A 20,770-nucleotide genomic window follows, 5' to 3' on the forward strand; every position below is an offset into this window, starting at 1 on the left:
AATCTATTATACTTACTCTTATTGAGTTCCTCTGTTATTATATTTAACCAACAAAAAGCCTTTTTTCACTGAGTTTCTTGTGGCTTCTTGTTAGATGAGTTGCAATATTGAAGCCACAGTAAACTTATAATATAAAGTAATTACATTGATACTTTGAATAATTAAATTTTTAATTTGTATTTGAATTGAATAGAAATATCGACATGAGGAGTTCCGAAATGGCTGCCATGCAAATTTAAATATTTTTTGAAGTGATAACTTCTTATTGGAAGGTAAACCACTTGGTAACGTAACGCGTTACGGCGCCAGTCTGTTTGGCTTCCCTTTCTCTCACGCTATCTATCCAATTGTTTTTTTTATAGGACTAAATAATGATAATAATAAGGAACATACACAAAATTCTAATGTACATATTCAAAAATTTTAACAAAGAATGAAATATCTTTTATAATCAATAAAATATTTTATTTAAATAACCTTTCCGTACATTATCATATTAATATCCATAAAATGTATGTTATAACTTCAGCTTTTCTCAAGTTAAACAATTTCAATATTAAATAGTTGAACTTAGATGAATTAAAGTTATCACTTGTGGACTCTATACTTGAAGGTCCACAAGTCGTATAATTTGGTTTCTTTTGTAACACACACTTTTGTATCACAAACGTATTAAGTAAATATTATAATTGACGTTAAAGACTAATTTACTAAAAGATTTGATTCAGTATAACGTGAATAATTGAATAATATCAAAGAGTTCCTTGAAGGCGATAAGCTGCAGTTCTAAAGTAACAATAAAAAGTATTTATATTGCGAGTGGCGCGCACTATAATAATCCGGCCGATCGTAACGACACCGTCGCGTTTGCCTGTGTAAATTATAAAAAAAACGTTCCAAATTTAAATTGTTATTAATGTTCGTGGTAATATGTGGTAAACAATAATAAAATAATAAAATTTAATTTGTAATTTCGCATTGTGTGAAACGTAATTAATTTAAGATGGAAGTTGAAAAAGATAAAGAAGTGAGTGTAGACGATATATTACAAATATTAGGTCCGTTTGGTAAATTTAATATGTTGAATCATATTATGATCTTGTTTCCTGTATTATTGGCGGGAATGTACTCATCAGTCTATAATTTTGAAGCAATGGATCTCAAATACAGGTAAAGAACAATATAATAATATAATATATTATATAATATTATACATTTACCATATTCATTTGTGCTCTAATTGTATTTTATAATTGAACTCATTGATAATAGTAGTATGTGATGGTATGGTTGAGATAATTATTAATGAATTACATATTCTATGATTTAGATCAAAATTAATTTCCTAGTTATTTATTAAAGTGATGGGTCGTGGGTTGTGTTCCAATGGGGATGCTATAAGCATTTTTGTTGAGTCTCAATATTTTGTAAATTATTATTTCAATTTATGTTCTACAGGATAATATTAAATAAAATATTAAGTGTGATGTTTTCACAAACACAGTTTATGAATAATTTATCGTTTATATGGATGGAAACATAAAGCACTGAGTGATAGTAATCGAATACCATGAAGAAAGTGAGCTTGTGGAGCTACAGACTCCACAACGATATTTATAATAAATAAACATTTTGAATACGTTACATATTATGACGTTTGAGTAGTGTTCTAGAAAAAAGATTATCTGTGTTCTGCGATTGTGTGATTATAATTAAATATTTTGTAAGGTGATGAAGCTGTAAATATTGATTTAAACGAGCGGTAGTGGGTCCTTGCCAAACTCCTTAACTTTGTCTTGGTGATAAATGGTATAAAATATTTAACTTTTATCATTTATAAGTATAATGTATAAGTAATTCGACTCTATTAAATAAATGTGGTTTGATTTCATTTAATTTTTTGCAACATAACCCATTGATAAATTTGACGTTTGTCAATACGTTACTATATACTACCAATTTAGATTAAGGATTAGTCTCCGCTGCGCTCCAACTAGATACCACACTACCTAAGACAACCACAATAGCTTCTTTATTACGGCAACTATTAGATGCTTGTGTGCGTGGCATCTTTCAAATATTGTAATATACGGTTCGTGTTATTTTACATTGAAAACCAAGTGCCTTTCTTATTTTTTGTAGTATTATTATTACAAATTGTACTACTCAACCCAACATCTTAGTTTCAATTATTAGATTATAATATGTACAAAGTACTATCGTCGCGCCTCAATATGGCAACTAGAAACCCCAGCGCTGCCAGCTATTTCGGTCAACGGATCAGCCTAGCTATACAACGTGGAAATGCTGCCAGTATTTTGGTACACTTCCCATAATAATAGTTTTAATTTTATTTACTCATAGTATTGTAATTTTAACAGAACAAGTGGCACGTCAACGTCATACATTGTTCGAAACTATTACAGAAATTTATATTGTTTTCAACGTTGTTAATATTATGAATGTAAATCTCCTTATTGTTCCCATTTTTATACAAGATAGATAATAGTTTTATATTATATGGATGTTCTTTTGATTTTTGACGTGAATATCGTATTTGGTGGCAATCCTATGAAGTGACGATAACAAGATCTATACAAACATATACATACAGGTACAGCTTAGAGCTGCTGGGACTTGTATATCATCGAGTATTTAATTATATTACTGGTTGGCCAAACAATCAAACAAATATTGTTATATAAGTTATATTGAGCGAGCTATGAATTATTGCGCCCGGTCAAACGGACGATTTATACTGAATTACAACATTCTTGTTTGAGATAACTTGAAAACATTTAAAGAATACGATACTTGTTTATATTTCAATATTCTGCTTTCGTTTTAAACTATCGATAGGTAACACTGAAAATGTTTAGAAAATGAAAAACGGATTCATGTAGAAAGTTGCCAATACTTTTATTGTTTCTCGAAGTAATCTCCGCTCCTCTCTACTCATCGTCGCATTCAAATTCAAATTCAAATATTTTTATTCAAAATAGGATGTGACATCACTTATTGAAAGTCAAAAAACCACCACCCATTCCAAAATGAATGCCTCAGACCTGAGAAGAATTCGATGGAAACAGTGAGAAAAGCAGTGGGCCCATTCTTTCTTAGGGGTCTCTTCTTCAGGGTTCGTAAAGCGAATACCTCGAATTTTATCTTTAGTTATTGGGAATAAATATAAGTCGCAGGGCGCCAGGTCAGGACTGTATGGCGGATGACTCATTATCTCGACACCTGCCATAGTCAAATATTCAACAATCCGTTTTGCGGAGTGCGCTGAAACATTGTCGTGGTGAAGGAGGATCCTGCTTCAAGAGCACTGCTGTCGAATTTTTTGCAAGACAACAGGCAAACATCGATTAACATACCAGTCTGCAGTAACTGTCCTTCCATCTTCTAGCACAACTGTCGCAAAATGATCTTTCCGACCAAAGAATGAGGCAATCATCTTTTTTCCTTGACTTCTTCATTTCTTTACCTTAGTTGGCCGATCCTCGAAGGGAAACACCCACTAAGCTAATTGTCTTTTGGTTTTGGGTTCGTAGCTATATATCCAGCTTTAATCACCTGTGACGATGTCAAATACAGCATTTGAGTCACTGCCGTTGAACTTATCTAACATTTGGCGACACCAGTCAATGCAAAGGTGTTTCTGGTGGTTGGTTAAAGTATGGGGAATCCATCTGGTACAAAGCTTATAGACGCCTAAATGTTGGTGTAATATTTTTTGAACTTGACTCATACCAATGCCTAGGCTTGCACGTATCTGCTGATAGGTCACTCTCTTATCTTCCTCTAACATGCACACGCACGTCGCACAGCACTGATGTTATCATCAGTAGTCGCTGTTAATGGACGTCCCTCACGCGGAACATCATTGAGATTGCTACGTCCACGCTTAAACTCGTTAAACCAATTGTAAATAGTGACACGAGATGGGGCTTCATTAAGAAATGCTAATTGCAGCCTATCATAGCTTTGTTGTTGAGTAAGCCCACAATAAAAGTCATACTAAATCATTGATCGAAAATTTTCTCGCGTTAGGTTCATTTTCACGTGTAACAAGAGTTTTAGATTTGCCGCCAATTCACAAAAAAAATGACAAATGAATGCAATATACTACATTAAGTTACCAAAGAGTTCTAAAATTGAAATTCAAAACGTTTTCATTAACAATGTTTCTAAGTGGCCAGTTCTAAACATTTTCAGTGTTACCCACGAACCCGTCCAATAGACAAATCAAAATTTTATATTCTCAACGGCAATCTAATGGTAACCGGAAACACAATGTGATAAAGTGAAGTGGTACCGAGAACGTAGTAAAAGTGTCAGTATGGTGATATGCGGGATAAGAATAGGGATATTATATTTGTACGATGGAAGAGGAGGACAACGGAGCGTACGGGTCACCTGATGTTAAGTGATCACCGCCGCCCACATTCTCTTTCAATATCAGAGGAATCACAGAAACGTTATCGGCCTTTAACGAAGCTGTACGCGCTTTATTTATTTGTACCAATATCGTATCGTTCTGAAAACACCGAGTTCTGTGCTAGAGAGTAGGGACCAAAGGAAAACATTTACCACCGCTAAATAATTAGGGCTACGATATGATAAAAATCGATGTAATACCTAACTTAACCGTTATTGTTTTAAAATAGTATTCTTATTAAAACTATCTTATGAATCTATCTTTTAAATAAAACTGCAGTTAATTAGGCTTTGTAATACTCGCGTTCCGCCATGACGTCATATTGCCGCCAGGGACTTGTTCACAACCTCTGGGTAGCTCCTACGTGTGGAACGAGCACAGCTGTCTGGACTCATATTTAAGTTTAAGGTGAATGATTCAAAAAGTGCAAGTTCAATGATCAAAATATGTCAATTGATAGATATATTCACCCTTCCGACATCCGGAACGAGCTATAGAGCCTACTTACACTTTGCTCAGACTTAACTTACTTAAAACTTAGCTGAGTGGAAGCTTGGAATAATCAATGATTTAGTTTTTATAGTCATTTGACAGCTGAAATTATGCTGACTGCATTGGGCTTAAGACAGCCCAATGCAAAAGTAAAGTTCACATTTTATCACACTCACCTGAGTTACCTGGATACCGGATTAAAGTGAATCGGACTCGCCCACCGCGGGTTCAGTATAATGTTTTACTATTTAATTACAAATGTATAGCTTTAGGATGTTCTCCCAATACATGTAGGATAAGACTTTCCATAGTTCATAGTTCCAGGTCAACAGAAAATACTCTATAAAAATTGATTCCCTTGAGAGTGTCAAGATATATTTAAACGTATATTTTTGCTATATCTTTTTTACGTTAACTTAGAAGTTTGCTTTATTAACAGCCCCAACAAACTGTACACTTGAGTGTATCGTTTATTTAAACTTGATACCACGCGTTCTTGACATAAAGGGCCTTGACAGACACACATACAGACGGACATCCTATCAGGATTCTGTTTTTTCCGTTAAATATTAAAAAGTAGCTGCAGTAAGTTTTATTACTGTAGATTATCTAAACGGCGTGACAGTCTGGGACTTGATTGTGAATGTCTGTAGTATTGACATGGTAATATTATTAAAATTGCGCTGTTTCTTCTCTCTCAGAGCGTCATTACTTAATGAAGCGGTGCTAGTAGATTTTTTTCATCAAAATGTATTTTCAATTATTATTTTGTAGTTTTTTATTCTTTGTGTCAGTATTTATGGCCAGAGTAAGTATATACTCTTTAATATTATAATAACCTCTTGCCATTAAAACAGTTCTTACATATTATTACGTCTTGAATGTTTTGTCAGATAATTCTCTTACGGTCGCGGAGTGTTTATTCTAAAATCTAACAGAATTCCCCAACACACAACAATACACCTCAAAGGGCGGCGACGCTCCTGTGATTCCTCTGTTCTTTGAACACTTCTCCTCTTCCATGATGATCTCGTCCTTTACTTCAATAATAAAGCCTTAATTCAATTCAAACATAACACATCTCTAATATGCGATATAGCCAACGAACACCATCTATTAGATGACGTAAACAACGTTATTGTAATCATAACAAGATCATTAATACAGATTGAACACGTCTATTATATTGATAATATATTATCTCACACGTTTTCATTATATTTGAGGTATAATTCGTTATACAAGACAAATTGAATACTATTTAACTTAGTTTTGTTACCAGGCCAGTCAAGGCCACAGTATTGCGATGTTATTTGCGCTGTTTTTATAATCATAATTTGTTAACTGAATCGATTCATAAATGTCTGTTATAATTCATACTTAATCACTACATTAAAAAGTAAAGAAATTACAAATAAAATGTACTTATGTAATTACAATAATGTTTTATTATCCATTGTCCACAAATTATCTGATCCCAAGTAGGTATATATAAATAGGAGATAAGGAATTGCTTGTATATAATTCCAGTAGGCTTAGCTGAGTAGACTTAGGCTAGAGTAGACTCGACAACAAGCATGCCTAGATATAATAGCGACAAATATTCCTACAGCGGAAGGCAAAGTAATTAAGCTTTTTCTATCGGATCATGAATCATGCCAACTAGTAAGTTTACCGAAAATATTTATAAATAAACCGAAAAATTGGTCTATAAAAATTAGGGATTATTGTCAAGAGAATATACATAAATTTAATATGTACTTACAATCTCTAAATTGGATCGATGTATTAAATGAGTCAAATGCCAATACAGCCTTCAAAAATTTTCATGATTTTTTCTGCCTGTTATACGATCTTTGCTTTCCCATATATAATAAGAAAATGTCCAATTATGTTGGCAATAATAAATGGATATCAAAAGGTATTAAGGTAGCTTGTATTAAGAAAAGACAGTTGAGATTTAATCACTACAAATCAAAGTCTCATGAAAGTAAGATAAAGTTAAAAAAATATAGCAAAATATTACGGTCTTGTATTGACTGCTCTAAGAGACACCTAAATAATCAATATATACAAAACTCAAAAAATAAAACTAAAGCTACATGGGATATAATAAAGAAAAAAGGTAGTCATAATAATATGATAGCTAAAAATTGTATTGACCTAATTCATTATAACGACGTTGATATAACAAATCCATCAGACATTGCAAAAACATTTAATAATTCCTTTATTGATTTGACTAAAAATTGTAATCATAATTGGAATAATCAATATAAATACAAAATAAATGCAATCAATAATAGTATATTTCTCTCTCCATGTTCCGAAAACGAAGTAATAAAGATAATAAATTCTCTTAAAAATACAAAGGCAACAGGTTATGATTCCATATCTACACATATACTCAAACACTGCAAGCACAATATCTCTCATATTTTGACTTACTTAATTAATATATCCTTTTCACAGGGTGTCTTTCCAGAAAGCTTAAAGTTATCTGTTATTAAGCCTTTACTCAAAAAGGGTACTAAAACCGATATCAATAATTATCGGCCAATTACTCTTATATCTATTTTCTCAAAGATAATGGAAAAAGCAATGTATGTAAGAATAATGCATTTTCTAAATAAACATAATATTATAAAAAAAGAACAAACTGGATTTCAAGCTAACAAATCAACTACTTTGGCTGCTTATTACTTAATAGAAGAAATAACTACATGTATTAACAAGAAAGTACCTGTAATATCAACCTTTTTTGATATGTCAAAAGCATTCGATTTTGTTGATCATCATATCTTAATATATAAATGTGAAAAATATGGTATAAGAGGCCCTGCTCTAAAATGGATTGAAAGTTATTTAGCCGATAGACAACAAATTGTAGAAATAAATAACATAAATGAGAAACTGGAGATGACTACATACAAGTCACCCTATTTAATTAGTAAATTTGGAGTTCCTCAAGGAAGTCTTATGGGACCCTTACTGTTTTTAATTTATTTGAATGATTTACCCGATGTGGTAGACTATAACTGTGTATTATTTGCAGATGACATATCCATAATTATTCCTGACGAGCATAAAGCGATAAATAATTATAATATGACTATTAATAAAAATTTAGAAACTATATTGACATGGTTTAATGAGAATAATTTATTCGCTAATATGACAAAAACTAAATATATACAATTTTCTAATTATAAAACAATACATAAATCTCTAAATATAACACACAGTGACCTAACGATTAAAGAAACAAACACAATAAAATTTTTAGGCATTATATTAGATTGCAATTGTAACTGGAAAGCTCAATGTGATACAGTGGCAGGCAAAATAAATAAGTTCGTTTTCGCTTTAAGAAGGCTCAGACAAACTGTATCCTTTAATGCTGCACTTACTGCATACCACGGTTATATTGCGTCAGTTTTACGGTACGGGTTAATACTATGGGGAAACTCCACTAATATTTCAAATGTTTTTCTGGCACAAAAAAAATGAATAAGAGCTTTATGCAATGTCAGTCCTCTAGAATCGTGTAGACCATTATTCAAAAAGCACCGTCTGTTAACGCTTACTGGTCTATATATATTAGAAATTTGTATGTTCATTAAAAAAACATGGTGAACTTTTTAAACCAGCAAAGGACTATTCCATATTAGGATTAAGAGATCCAACTCGCCTTCTGATGCCATACTGTAGAACAGCGCTTCATCAAAATAACGCAAATGTTATGTGTATTAGGGTATTTAACCACCTTCCAAAGAATATTAGAGAGATGCCTAAAACATTAATGCATAAAAAATTAAAATTATGGCTAATAGATAAATGCTTTTATAGTTTAAAAGAATTCTTTAGCCAAAAATAATAGTATTCAAATGTAATTTTTGAGAGGTACCTACAAACTAATGTTTATTTTATATTATCTCATTGAATTAAAGCTATGTAATGTGTATTAAGAACGTATAAGTATAAATTAAATATGATATTCCAATATTGACAATCAAATATTTGTATGCCGATATATTGGCGAATTGTGCTGTACACCAATTAATTGTTAACAACTATGTTACCACGATTCATACAAATAAATCATTTCATTTCATCATTTCATTTCATTTCATTTCATTTCATTTCCAAAGTATACCTTATAGCCTTAAGGGTAAATGTTTACACTTTTATAATGAGTCTCAGTCGCTATTCAAGCATAAGGCATTCCACTCAGTAGTCGTACCACCCTCAGATATAACATTACTTAAGTTTACTGCTATTGGTTTAATTTGATAAAATAAGGATATTAGCAGTATTTTACTATTTTCAAATAGAATAGTGCCTAAAGTTATTATGTATTATGTAGTTTAAAATCAGTGATCTAAAAGTATTTGCAAAATTTCGTCGCTACAGACTATTCTTGTAATATTGAATCTTTGACTGTTAGTAAGTGAATTTATATTATACACAAACTTTGTGTGTAATTCGAAATCTAACTTTTATCAAATTGTTCCAGAAACACACACCTACTAGGTCTGGATTTCGTACACGCGACAGTCTCTTGTTTCAATGACTAACTGTCGCTCACTCGGCTTGCCATTTGCTATACCTTTTTATAGAGAGAAATTTTTTCTTTGACTATTTATTGTTGTTACTTTCTAATATTTCCCGCAAGTTTAACGTCACTAACTGATTTATTTTGTTATATGTTAAATGTCCTTAGTGTGTTATGCGATTGCTTACTCAGCTGCTAAGAAATTCATGCGTTAACAGTGATGGCTATTACAGTATTATATCAAAACGTTCGTGGGCTTTGCACTAAAACAGTACATTTTTAATAGAAACGTTTGTATGTGTTCATACGATGTGATCTGTCTTACGGAGACGTGGCTGTTAGAAGTGATTCATAATCGAATGGACTCCGTCGGATGAAGATAGTTCATATATACTATCACACTTGGAAGGAACTCACCAAGTAGAATACATTAATAATCTCACGTTATGCGATTTCAACCAGTATAACTATAATTTCAATGTTAATAATATGTAACTTGACTTAATTTTATCACACACCAATGTCACTGTTATGCAATCTCCTTTGGTTCCATAAGATGTTCACCATACAGCCCTCAGTGTTACAATTGATTTCTTAGAAATACATTAACTTAAGGCAAAGCCTTATCAGTAATTTTTATATTATTTTGGTGACAATGATACTATTTCTTCTTAATTAAATGATTTTTATTGGCCCAAGGAAATTCATAATAAACCTTTGGGCGAAGCTGTATCCTTCTTTAACAATATTCTTAAGGATCTGCGTGATGAATATTATATACCCTCTAAAACAGTCGTATCTAGTCATAAGTATCCATTATTGTATATGGTCCTTAAAGTTACTTAAAGAAAAACATAAGTATCGTACCAAGTTTGGGACATGATCGGGATTCTTTTCTTAAAGGAACATGAAAATGTAAGGATCTTGAAAACGAAATGTTTCTCGAATTTATGACCACAATTGAAACTAGTATAGCTAAAATCCGCAAGCCTTCTGGTCTTATGTGAAAACAAAGAATCAACGTAACAGTTATCCTTCTGTATTGAAATACGGCCAACTCACTTCAAACCAGGGAGTACAATTTTGTGAAATGCTTAGTGAATATTTTCAGTTTAAGTTTTTTTAAGTTATAGAAAAAATTGTGTATAATAAACTGAATTGCTCTAAGCAAACCATGAATCCGCGTCAGCATGGGTTCTCGAGGGGCAGATCTACCACCTCAAATCTCTTAGTGTGCACTGAATTTTTAACTAAATATATGTCAAATCCTTCTCAAGTACATTTCATATACATTGACTATAGCAAAGGCTTTGATCGAATTGCTCATGTCACACTTCTTATAAAACTTAAGCGTGTAGGCATCGGAGGTAATTTGTACAGATGGTTTTCTTCATATTTACAGAACGGATACACATCGATGCATATTCCATCTGGAGTGCCTCAGGGATCCTTTCTCGAGCCACTACTCTTCTTTATTTTCGTGAAAGACATACCTCCTGCTTTCACCACTCTAAGGTTATTTTATATAGAGATGACATGACAATTCTTTGTACCATTAGTACATATGATGATGGTTCTTGACTTCAAGAAGATCCTAATAGATTTCAAAATTATTGTAATTTAAATAAGCTAGATAATTTATCTAAATACTACATGTGTTGCTTCACTCGAAAACATCATCCCCTAAAAATCACCTATAGCTTAAAGTAGTCACCAATTGCAAGAGTATGAAATTTGCGATTTAGGAGTCATTTTTAATTCAAAACTACTTTTTTAAGAACACATAAATTATATAGTTAATAAAGCTTCTAAAGCATTAGGTTTCATTATTAGAATGTCATCGGAATTCAATTTAATTAAAACTCTAAAAATTCTGTATCTCTCTCTGTATTCTTTAAGAATTCGAAGTCCTTTAGAATACGGCTCGGAGGTTTAGAATCCTAGTTACAATGTCGAAGGCATCCAAAAGCGATTCTTAAGGTATATTAATTAGTTTCTCAGTAAAACTTATTTATCCGGATACATGTACCGTTGTAATAAATTCCATATATTATTATTTCATTATTATCATTATCAGAACAGAGATGGTCTAGGACGTCTGTAATTTATTTAAGGAATCAACTTTGAAAATAAAAATGATTTCATTATGGCGGCGCAGACACCATGGTTGACATCAAATAGAAAACACAGATATTATTAAATATCTTGGAGTCACTCTTGATAGCAATCTGATATAGAAGCAACATATTGCTTCAACTGTGGCTCGTGTCAGAAAGCTCATATATAATATTTAAAAAGCTCAGAGCTGCAGCTCATTTCAGATGTTCAATAACTGTCTAATCTGCGCTTGCCCAGTCTGTTCAGGGGAATTACCTTGCGGTCTGAGGTGGTGCTGGTAAAACAGCCATGCTAAGGGTAGAACGTTCGCAGAGCAATCCTGAAAGTTTTTTGAAGGAAACCGATCCGATATCATAACCACATAACATAGCTGCAAGTCGCCATTACAAATATAATAAGCTCTATAATTTATAACAAAATAAACAAATTAAGCTTAAACATCAACAAAATGACCAAGATAAAATACAAAGTGAAACTTGACTCCTGGTTAAAATCACTAGATTAGAAAATGCAAAAAATCTCGTGGAAGTGTAAAATACTCATCACTCCCTCACACACCTAACAAATCACAATTCACAATCACTATATAAATATCATTAACATTAACCCAACACTTATTCCAAATCACAATATGTCGTGTACTATTTATTATTTTTAACCGACTTTCAAAAGGTTCTCAATTCGATTGGTTTTTTGTATATGTATGTATATACACTACGAAGTTGTTTATTTTACTTTTTTTAAATTAAATATATAGATTTTAAAATTATGATCCAATTTACTCGATTCTTTAGTTTGATGCGGAATAGTTTGAATTTCAAGCTAATCGTTCTAGTGGCCGACGTACAAGGTCGTGGCCCAGTGCCCATGGTATTCTGGAACAACTCCTATAGAGCAACATCGTAATTGTGTTCATCATGTAGAGACAAAATGTCGACTAATTGGCTAGTTATTTCACTGGCTACGCCGCCCTTAACCGTAACACGATAATGATTACACATTTCTTCTTGTCGGAAGGAAAGGGCGGTGCTGTGCTATCCATCTGGCGTCCTCGGCAACGAAGTCTTCCACTGGAAAAACTGACCTTATGCTTTTAAGTTACACTGTCTAAGAAAGCCATTAATAATAAACATGTTTAATTTATCTCAATGTACTTATGGCTTCCATAGTGCATTCCCGCATACTTGCCTTCTATACCGGCCTGTAGAACCCACGTAGCCGGTATCCTGTGCAAAGTAGTCTCCCACTGGTGAAAACCTTCAAAGACTCATCAATTTCCAGGTGTTCAGTGCCAGAGTGTGAGGAGCCATCGGCGGTGAACTTCTCAATCCCTCACGGGTTGGACGGCTCTCCGTCCAGGTGCCGCCGCTTCGCGCCATTTTACAACAACACCCTGAACGACACGTGCTCACCCAACTATTATGATACGTCTACGGAAGTACCCTGCGACTCCTATATTTATTTCGAAGAACATTCTATCGTCAAGGAGGTAGGGGATTTTTATCAATTTTTTTGTAAATAGTTGTTTCTTGAAACAAACAAGATTACAGAATAATGTTCATACTCTCATTAAAGCGTAATTTCGCACCGAAATCAGTTTTATAATGCCATGTGGTAAAACATTGAAGCAAAGGGCATCGAAAGGTCTACCTGACTTCTGCCGCTGAATTCCACCTTCGCACCACACACCAGAAAACCAGCCTCACCGGTTGAATATATGGCGTTAAGCCACAATCTGGTCCACAAGGAATTTTCTTCCACGTATAACTAAACTATATAATGTGTTTCCTTTTGCGGCATTTCCGGGACGATACTACAAGGGTACCTTCAAAAAAAGCGCTTACACCTTCCTGTAAGGCCGGCAACGCTCCTGTGATTCATCTGATCTTGTGCGAGGATGTGGCCAGAGATTATCACTTGAGATGAACCCGTAAGCTTCCGTAAAATAGGTGGCATACATTTAATTAATTTATTTAGAAATACCTGACATGTCAGGTGTCATTAAAACTGTCAGAAACATCGTAAGCCGCACCTCATAATTGATTTTATGTGACCAATTTCTTTAAGCCTGAAAGACTTAAAAAAAATCATAGCAAGTTAACAAAAATGAATTCCTTTTTATATTGCTACCGCGCCGCGGCAGAACATGGTTCGATATGATTCTACATCTACATGAGAGTTGACACCACCACACAGCGTACTGTGTGGCGCATCTGTAGATGGATACTAACGTATTCGCTTCTGTTTCCGCATTAAACTTATAATTAATTATTCAAAAAGATTTTAAGGAATCATAATATACTGAAATGCGTCATATTTCTGGGCACCTATTGCGGTGCAGACCGTTTGTACCAAATAATTAACTATTAAGTTTCGCGAACGTGCGTTGACGAAAAGCGATAGTCTGAATTGAGAAATACATACTCTCTCTGTGCATGTTTTAAATTGTAGGTCTTAGATTTAACGCTAATCTGTGATTGTGATGTAGTCGCATGGCGGTCAATTAAGGCCATTAGCAGACTACATTCAATTTCTAAATTATTAAATTAGTAGAAGCACGTGTTCTAGTCTGTGCCATTTTTCATCATAACTATGATCTGCGTACGAATAAGAAGATATCTAATATTTATTTTTGACTGCGTTATATTCGCGGCGCATTCCTACATATTGTTATATTTATTAATATGACCTACAGATAAATTAAGAGCAATATTTACTTCTACTATTTTATTTTATATCATTTTCATCAGCTGTATAATATAATATGAATGATTTATGTAAGTATCGTTATAAGTTAAGACTGACATACAGTAGTAAATCGATAATGGATTTCAAGTCACAAATAGAGTAAGTAGTAATGGTAAAGATTTAATTAATGTACCTAATTGCTTTCATTCCAAGCACGATGTTACCTTAATTATTTAAAAGCCCAATCATTGTTCCGGAATATATCAAATCAAAATCATTTTATTCATGACAATTATGAAAGTAAAATTTTCTTCTCTTTTTTAATTTAGGACCACCACTTCTCAAAAGGTTGATCTTATATGACAACAACAAGAATCTTATTGTCACTCATTTAAATCAACATTTACAGCTTCATCGTTTTATAAATCATTTCAACTACAACATATTAAAATATTATGTAAAGTGACACAACGAAAATGCTCTAACGTCAAATACTTAAAAGTAATGCCTTACACGAGTAAATCTCTATGTATATTTAAGCAAGTACAAAGAAGATTTGTTGCCCTGAATAAAAAGTTAAAATGAATAGCTAGGTGGACAAAGCCTCCTCATCCGTTCCCTTGGTCTGTTCAATAATCTCGCCACAGACTATCCTCGCAATAATCATCGACACTTATTTGCAACTAACACTCACTGGCTGTTGTCACTTGTTCCAACAAGACTGATGACCTCTCGATACAGTGTGTCTGTATTTGAGAAATCATTCGTCGGCTGCTGCAGGACTTAGTTACAACGAGTGAGATTACTCACTCGAAAGGTCGGTCGAGCGCTCGCACAGAACGCGAGAGGTCGCTGATTCGAGTCCCGCACCGTTTTTAAATTTAATTTGTGTAATTAATACAACATGTGGCTTATCACTTTAAAAAAATAACAAATTGTTTAAGTTATCACTTCTGTCGGGCGTCGCGAGACGTACACGTGTATTAGACTAGACCTACGACTATTTACTACGGAACCATAGAAAGGTATACAAGTTTAACTAACTGACAAGCCCTAAGAAAATCCAGAGTCCACTTGTTGATAAAACATAATAATATCCATCATATTATCAACGAACTTGATTGTGTAAGCTAACACAGCAGCTTGTCAACAAATGTCATTTACCTGTACTCCGTTCATAACATGAAACCCAAGCAATTACACATAGCGTAACCGAAATACTCGAAAAACCAATAAAGAGACAGTACCCCAGGAGGGTACCGGCTCTACCAGAGTCGGAGAATCCCTCCCCGAGCACTCTAGCTCGGGCTGCCCTTCGTATTCTGGGGAGGGCACAGTACCGCGCATGACCAAGGACAAACGAGGCAGTAACACCACGGCACCCCACTCCACACTCAACGTGGACTTTTGCAATATCAGGGGAATTCACTCCAACTTAAACGCCGTCCACCACCACCTTGAGACGGCGAAGCCGGCCTTGTGTTTCCTTACGGAGACGCAGATATCTCGACCTACCGATACGTCATATTTAACGTACACCGGGTATAAAATTGAGCACAATTTTTTGACTCATGCCGGAGTATGTGTGTACGTTAGGGAGGATATCTGCAATCTAGGCAATTTTGAGTGTAGGGACCTGTCCACTCTCTGGCTCCGCGTAGATTTAGAGGACCGCATCCGCATCTATGCGTGTGTCTACAGGTCCCATAGTGGTAACGCAGAAACCGATTATCTCATGGGCTGCGTTCAAGCGGCAATTGACGACGTGCTTGCACAGATCCCCTCCGCTGAAATCGTAGTCTTAGGTGATTTCAACGGGCACAATGCCGAATGGCTTGGATCACGTACCACAGACTACGCAGGGCGATCTGTGCATAATTTTGCATTGGCGTACGATCTGTCCCCATTGGTTGAGTCGCCAACGCTGGTCCTGGATGTGGATAGCCACATGCCGTCCTTATTAGATCTTCTGCTGACTACACATCCCGATGGTTACCAGGTCATTGTCGACGCCCCTCTCGGAACGTCCGACCATTGCCTGGTCAGGAGTGTAGTGCCTATCCGACGCTATCGTCGCAGACCACCAGCGACCCGCCGCGTTTGGCACTACAAGTCAGCAGATTGGGATAGGATACGTTCCTTTTTTGCATCCTACCCTTGGAGCAGGGTTTGTTTCCCTTCGGATGATCCTAGTGCCTGCGCCGTTGCAGAAGCCGATGTGATACTACAGGGCATGGATATTTTTATACCAAGCTCTGTAGTACCGATCGGTGGCAGATCACAGCCCTGGTTCGATGCGTCAGTTAAAGCAGCATCTGACTGCAAAAAACAGGCGTATCGAACTTGGGTTGCGGCGCTGGGCTCAAAGGATCCGAACTGCAAAGTTCTAAAGAGGAAATATAACCGTGTCTCCAGATTTTTTAAGCGGCAAATCGCCCGTGCGAAATCGAAGCACGTCGTCAAAATTGGCGAGCAGCTTTCCAGTTACCCGACCGGAACACGCAAGTTCTGGTCGTTGTCGAAAGCTGCTCTTGGTAACTTCAGCCAGCCGTCCATGCCGCCGTTGCACATGAGGAATGAAATCCTGGCCCATATCCACATCCGGCCATATCCGGCAAAAGAGAAAGCCGATCTCCTGTGCGCTCTTTTCGCCTCCAACTCGACTCTTGACGACAACGGAAAAACACCGCCGACCATCCCGCGGTGTCAGAGCTCTATGTCTGAAGTACAGTTAAGACAGAAAACTGTTAGGCGAGCTCTGTTTTCGTTGGACGTTAGGAAGTCGAGCGGGCCGGATGGCATTTCTCCAATCGTGCTTAGAACGTGTGCCCCTGAGTTGACGCCGGTGCTAACGCGTTTATTCTGGCACTCTTATTCCAAAGGCGTAGTTCCTGACTCATGGAAGTCAGCCCTTGTCCATGCGATCCAAAAGAAAGGAGACAGTTCGGATCCGGCAAACTACAGGCCTATTGCTATTACCTCCCTGCTCTCCAAAATCATGGAGAGCATAATTAGCCGTCAGCTCTTGGTATACCTAGAGGGTCACCAGTTGATCAACGACCGACAATACGGGTTTCGCCATGGTCGATCGGCAGGTGATCTTCTGGTATACCTAACACATAGATGGGTTGCGGCTATTGAAAGCAAGGGGGAAGGCCTGGCAGTTAGCCTGGATATAGCGAAGGCCTTTGATCGTGTATGGCACAAGGCGCTCCTCTCTAAACTTCCATCATTTGGGCTTCTCGAGAGCTTGTGCAAGTGGACCTCCAGCTTCCTCACTGGGCGCAGCATACAGGTCGCTGTCGACGGACATTGCTCGAACCCGAAGCCCGTGAATGCTGGAGTGCCCCAAGGCTGTGTGTTATCTCCTACGCTGTTTCTTCTGCATATCAATGATATGTTGGACACCTCCAACATTCATTGCAATGCAGACGACAGCACTGGTGATGCCGTATACACGGGCCATGCAGGTCTCTCTCGGGAAATCGTCGACCAGTGCCGGGAGAAACTTGTGTCTTCTATCGAGTCCTCTCTTGAGAAGGTCGCGGAATGGGGTAAATTGAACCTTGTCCAATTTAACCCCCAGAAGACTCAAGTTTGCGCGTTTACCACTAAAAAAACCGCATTTGTCGCATCACCGCTCTTCGACAACACTTCCCCTTATAGCCTCGCCTAGTATCGGAATACTGGGTCTCGAAATCTTGAGCGATTGCCAATTCCGTGGCCATCTGGAGGGCAAAGCCAAATTGGCTTCAAAGAAACTGGGCGTCATTAATAGAGCATGGCAATACTTCAAGCCGGCCCACATTCTAGCGCTCTACAAAGCGCAGGTCCGGCCACACATGGAGTATTGCTGTCATCTCTGGTCTGGCGCACTCCAGTATCAGATCGATCCATTTGACCGCGTGCAATGCAGAGCAGCTCGAATTGTCGGGGACCCAGTACTCTGTGAACGGCTGAATCACTTGGCGTTGTGTAGAGACGTCGCTTCATTGTGTGTCTTCTACCGCATTTATCACAGGGAGTGTTCCGAAGAGCTGTTTTACCTAATTCCTGCCGCCGAATTCCACCTTCGCACGACACGCCACAAGTTAGGATATCATCCTCACCATCTGGATGTGTGGCGGTCCTCCACAGTGCGGTTTACAAGGAGCTTTCTTCCACGTACTACAAATCTGTGGAATGAACTTCCTTGTGCGGTGTTTCCGGGACGATACGACATGGGTACCTTCAAAAAAAGCGCGTACACCTTCCTTAAGGGCCGGCAACGCTCCTGTGATTCCTCTGGTGTTGCAAGAGAGTGTGAGCGGCGGTGATCACTTAACAACAGGTGACCCGTACGCTCGTTTGTCCTACTGTTCCATGAAAAAAAACGGTTTAAAAAACCGAAAAACAGTTTTGTCATTTTCACATGAATCTTAATTTATAGCTATTGTATTACTTATCTAAAAATTGTATCATTATGTGTGAAATACTCTTTTAAGGTACACATCATATTATGTATATTCATTTTTCAAACTTAATAATCCACGACGCTTATGTTACGATTTTGTTATATATTTATCTTGATCAAAACAGAACAATGCAATGACTTAATAAAACACTTTATCAAAGCATAATAATTTGCTAAACACCAATTTGTCACATATTCACTGACAAAGCACTTATTATAATTATACCGACGTCATTAAGTGCAGCCACCAGTGTGAATCTAACTTGACATTTGTTTGGCGTGAGTTAACACATTATGGTGTTTACGTATTGCTAATGTTAGTTATTATCTACTAGGTTCATACAAATATTATTGTGATATATTAATGTGTTTATTTCATTGTATGTAGACATTTGTGTCAGGAAGATACCAACACAAATATTATGTTGGTCTCGATCATGGGTGATCGACACTTATTGCTTTGGCTAAGTTAAACGGTGTTATTATTGGTTGATATTGTTCGATACTAGTCCATACCACGTTGAATAGTTGAATACACCGGTTCTCGTTCGACCACCGAAGTTAAGCAACGTCGGGCGCGGTCAGTACTTAGATGGGTGGCCGCTTGGGAACGACGCGTGATGTTCATGCATTTTAACTCTTATTTTATAATAAAAATAATCTTTATTTGAGAAACTGCCACCAATTTTTTCACAAATACAATAGAAATTAACAATTAACAATTAACGTTATATTAATATTTTTTTTTAACAAAAAACAACCGACTTCAAATGCACTATTCCAAAACAATAGATATAATATGCACTAAAAAGTATAAAAATAATTGCGTATTTTTATACAATCTAATTAATTAATCTTATTCCAGTTACGATTATTGTTATTTTTGGAATCGGTGTCCTTCCGCCGCGACCCGCTCTCGCCTCTCGCCTCCTCACGACTCAAGCACATCTCACCTATAACTATGTATGTAGTTACAAACCTATCTTGTATGACACTGCCTACAAACTACAAACCTATCTTTGAAGTATATTCTTTCCAATAAAAAAAGAATCATCGAAATCCGCTGGCGCGATATTGAGTTATTCATAAATTTATCATCCACTTTGCTATATCTATGTATAGCAAATTTAAGACTTTTATGGTTTTCTCATGGATGCCACTGTCGGATCTGGACCAATACAATGGGACCATACGGAAAGCACCAGCTTTCAAATAAAAAAAGAATTATCAAAATCAATATTTTTTGAAGTCGGTTAAAAAGAAAAAATAACAATACAAATGTTAAAAAACAATAAAAAAAGAGATAATACTTCTATAAAAACGTGAAAGGATTATTTTAACAATTAAGAATGATAACAACCGAGTATCAGCGCGATTCGCAAAAAGGAAAGTTGTCAGCAAACATTAGGACGTACATTCCTAACACTGATTTTATGAACTTCCTAGATATTTTTTCCGTACTAGCTATTGTGGCAGTAATGTGTGAACAAAATAATTATAATATTCAAATATTTATCGTCCTTTAACCAACAAAACTCAAAATTTAATCATTTTTTTAATGTTAAAAGAAAGGATTTATCACGTAGTGATGAGGATACACGATAGAAAATATATAAGTAGAGTAGACTAATATAATATAATATACATAAAAGATATCCAATAAGATACCTATCCTTACTACAATCAAAGTATGTACTTAATTTAGTATTTGCTCTTGCAATAATAACTTTTTGCAGTTGTTTTTAAAAGATTCCTTTGTGTGCGAATATCGAAAAGGCGGTGGCAGGTTATTCCAACATTTAGTGGCTACGTAGCGACAGCTACTACGAAATGCCAATGTGTGAAAGATGGGTAAATTTAAAGTGTCGTGCGAAGTGCAAGTATTATGTGTAATATTAGCATCACTTCTCCATTTTAGCTTTTTAAATAAATAAATAGGGATTTCGTTCTTTATGATACCGAACAGAAAAGTAGTAAAGTGCAATTTGATACGACTCCCCATTTTTTGTAATGATTCTCTATT

At 35.8% G+C, this 20,770-nt stretch overlaps 1 protein-coding gene and 1 pseudogene across 1 annotated transcript in view; both read left to right on the top strand.

Annotated features, from left to right (window-relative positions):
- Positions 1 to 852: 852 nt before the first annotated feature.
- The window catches only part of LOC126968804 (organic cation transporter protein-like), a 49,949-nt gene continuing 30,031 nt past the window's right edge, over positions 853 to 20,770 (top strand). Inside the window, exons 1-2 of the mRNA XM_050813918.1 lie at positions 853 to 1,170; positions 12,888 to 13,095. Coding sequence (XP_050669875.1) covers positions 1,004 to 1,170; positions 12,888 to 13,095 — 375 coding nt within the window. The 5' untranslated portion in view covers positions 853 to 1,003. The remainder of the gene's footprint in view (positions 1,171 to 12,887; positions 13,096 to 20,770) is intronic.
- LOC126968858 (5S ribosomal RNA) lies at positions 19,250 to 19,376 on the top strand (annotated as a pseudogene).

Source organism: Leptidea sinapis, chromosome 16 (genome assembly GCF_905404315.1).
Source record: "Leptidea sinapis chromosome 16, ilLepSina1.1, whole genome shotgun sequence".
In the NCBI taxonomy this organism is placed as follows: domain Eukaryota; kingdom Metazoa; phylum Arthropoda; class Insecta; order Lepidoptera; family Pieridae; genus Leptidea; species Leptidea sinapis.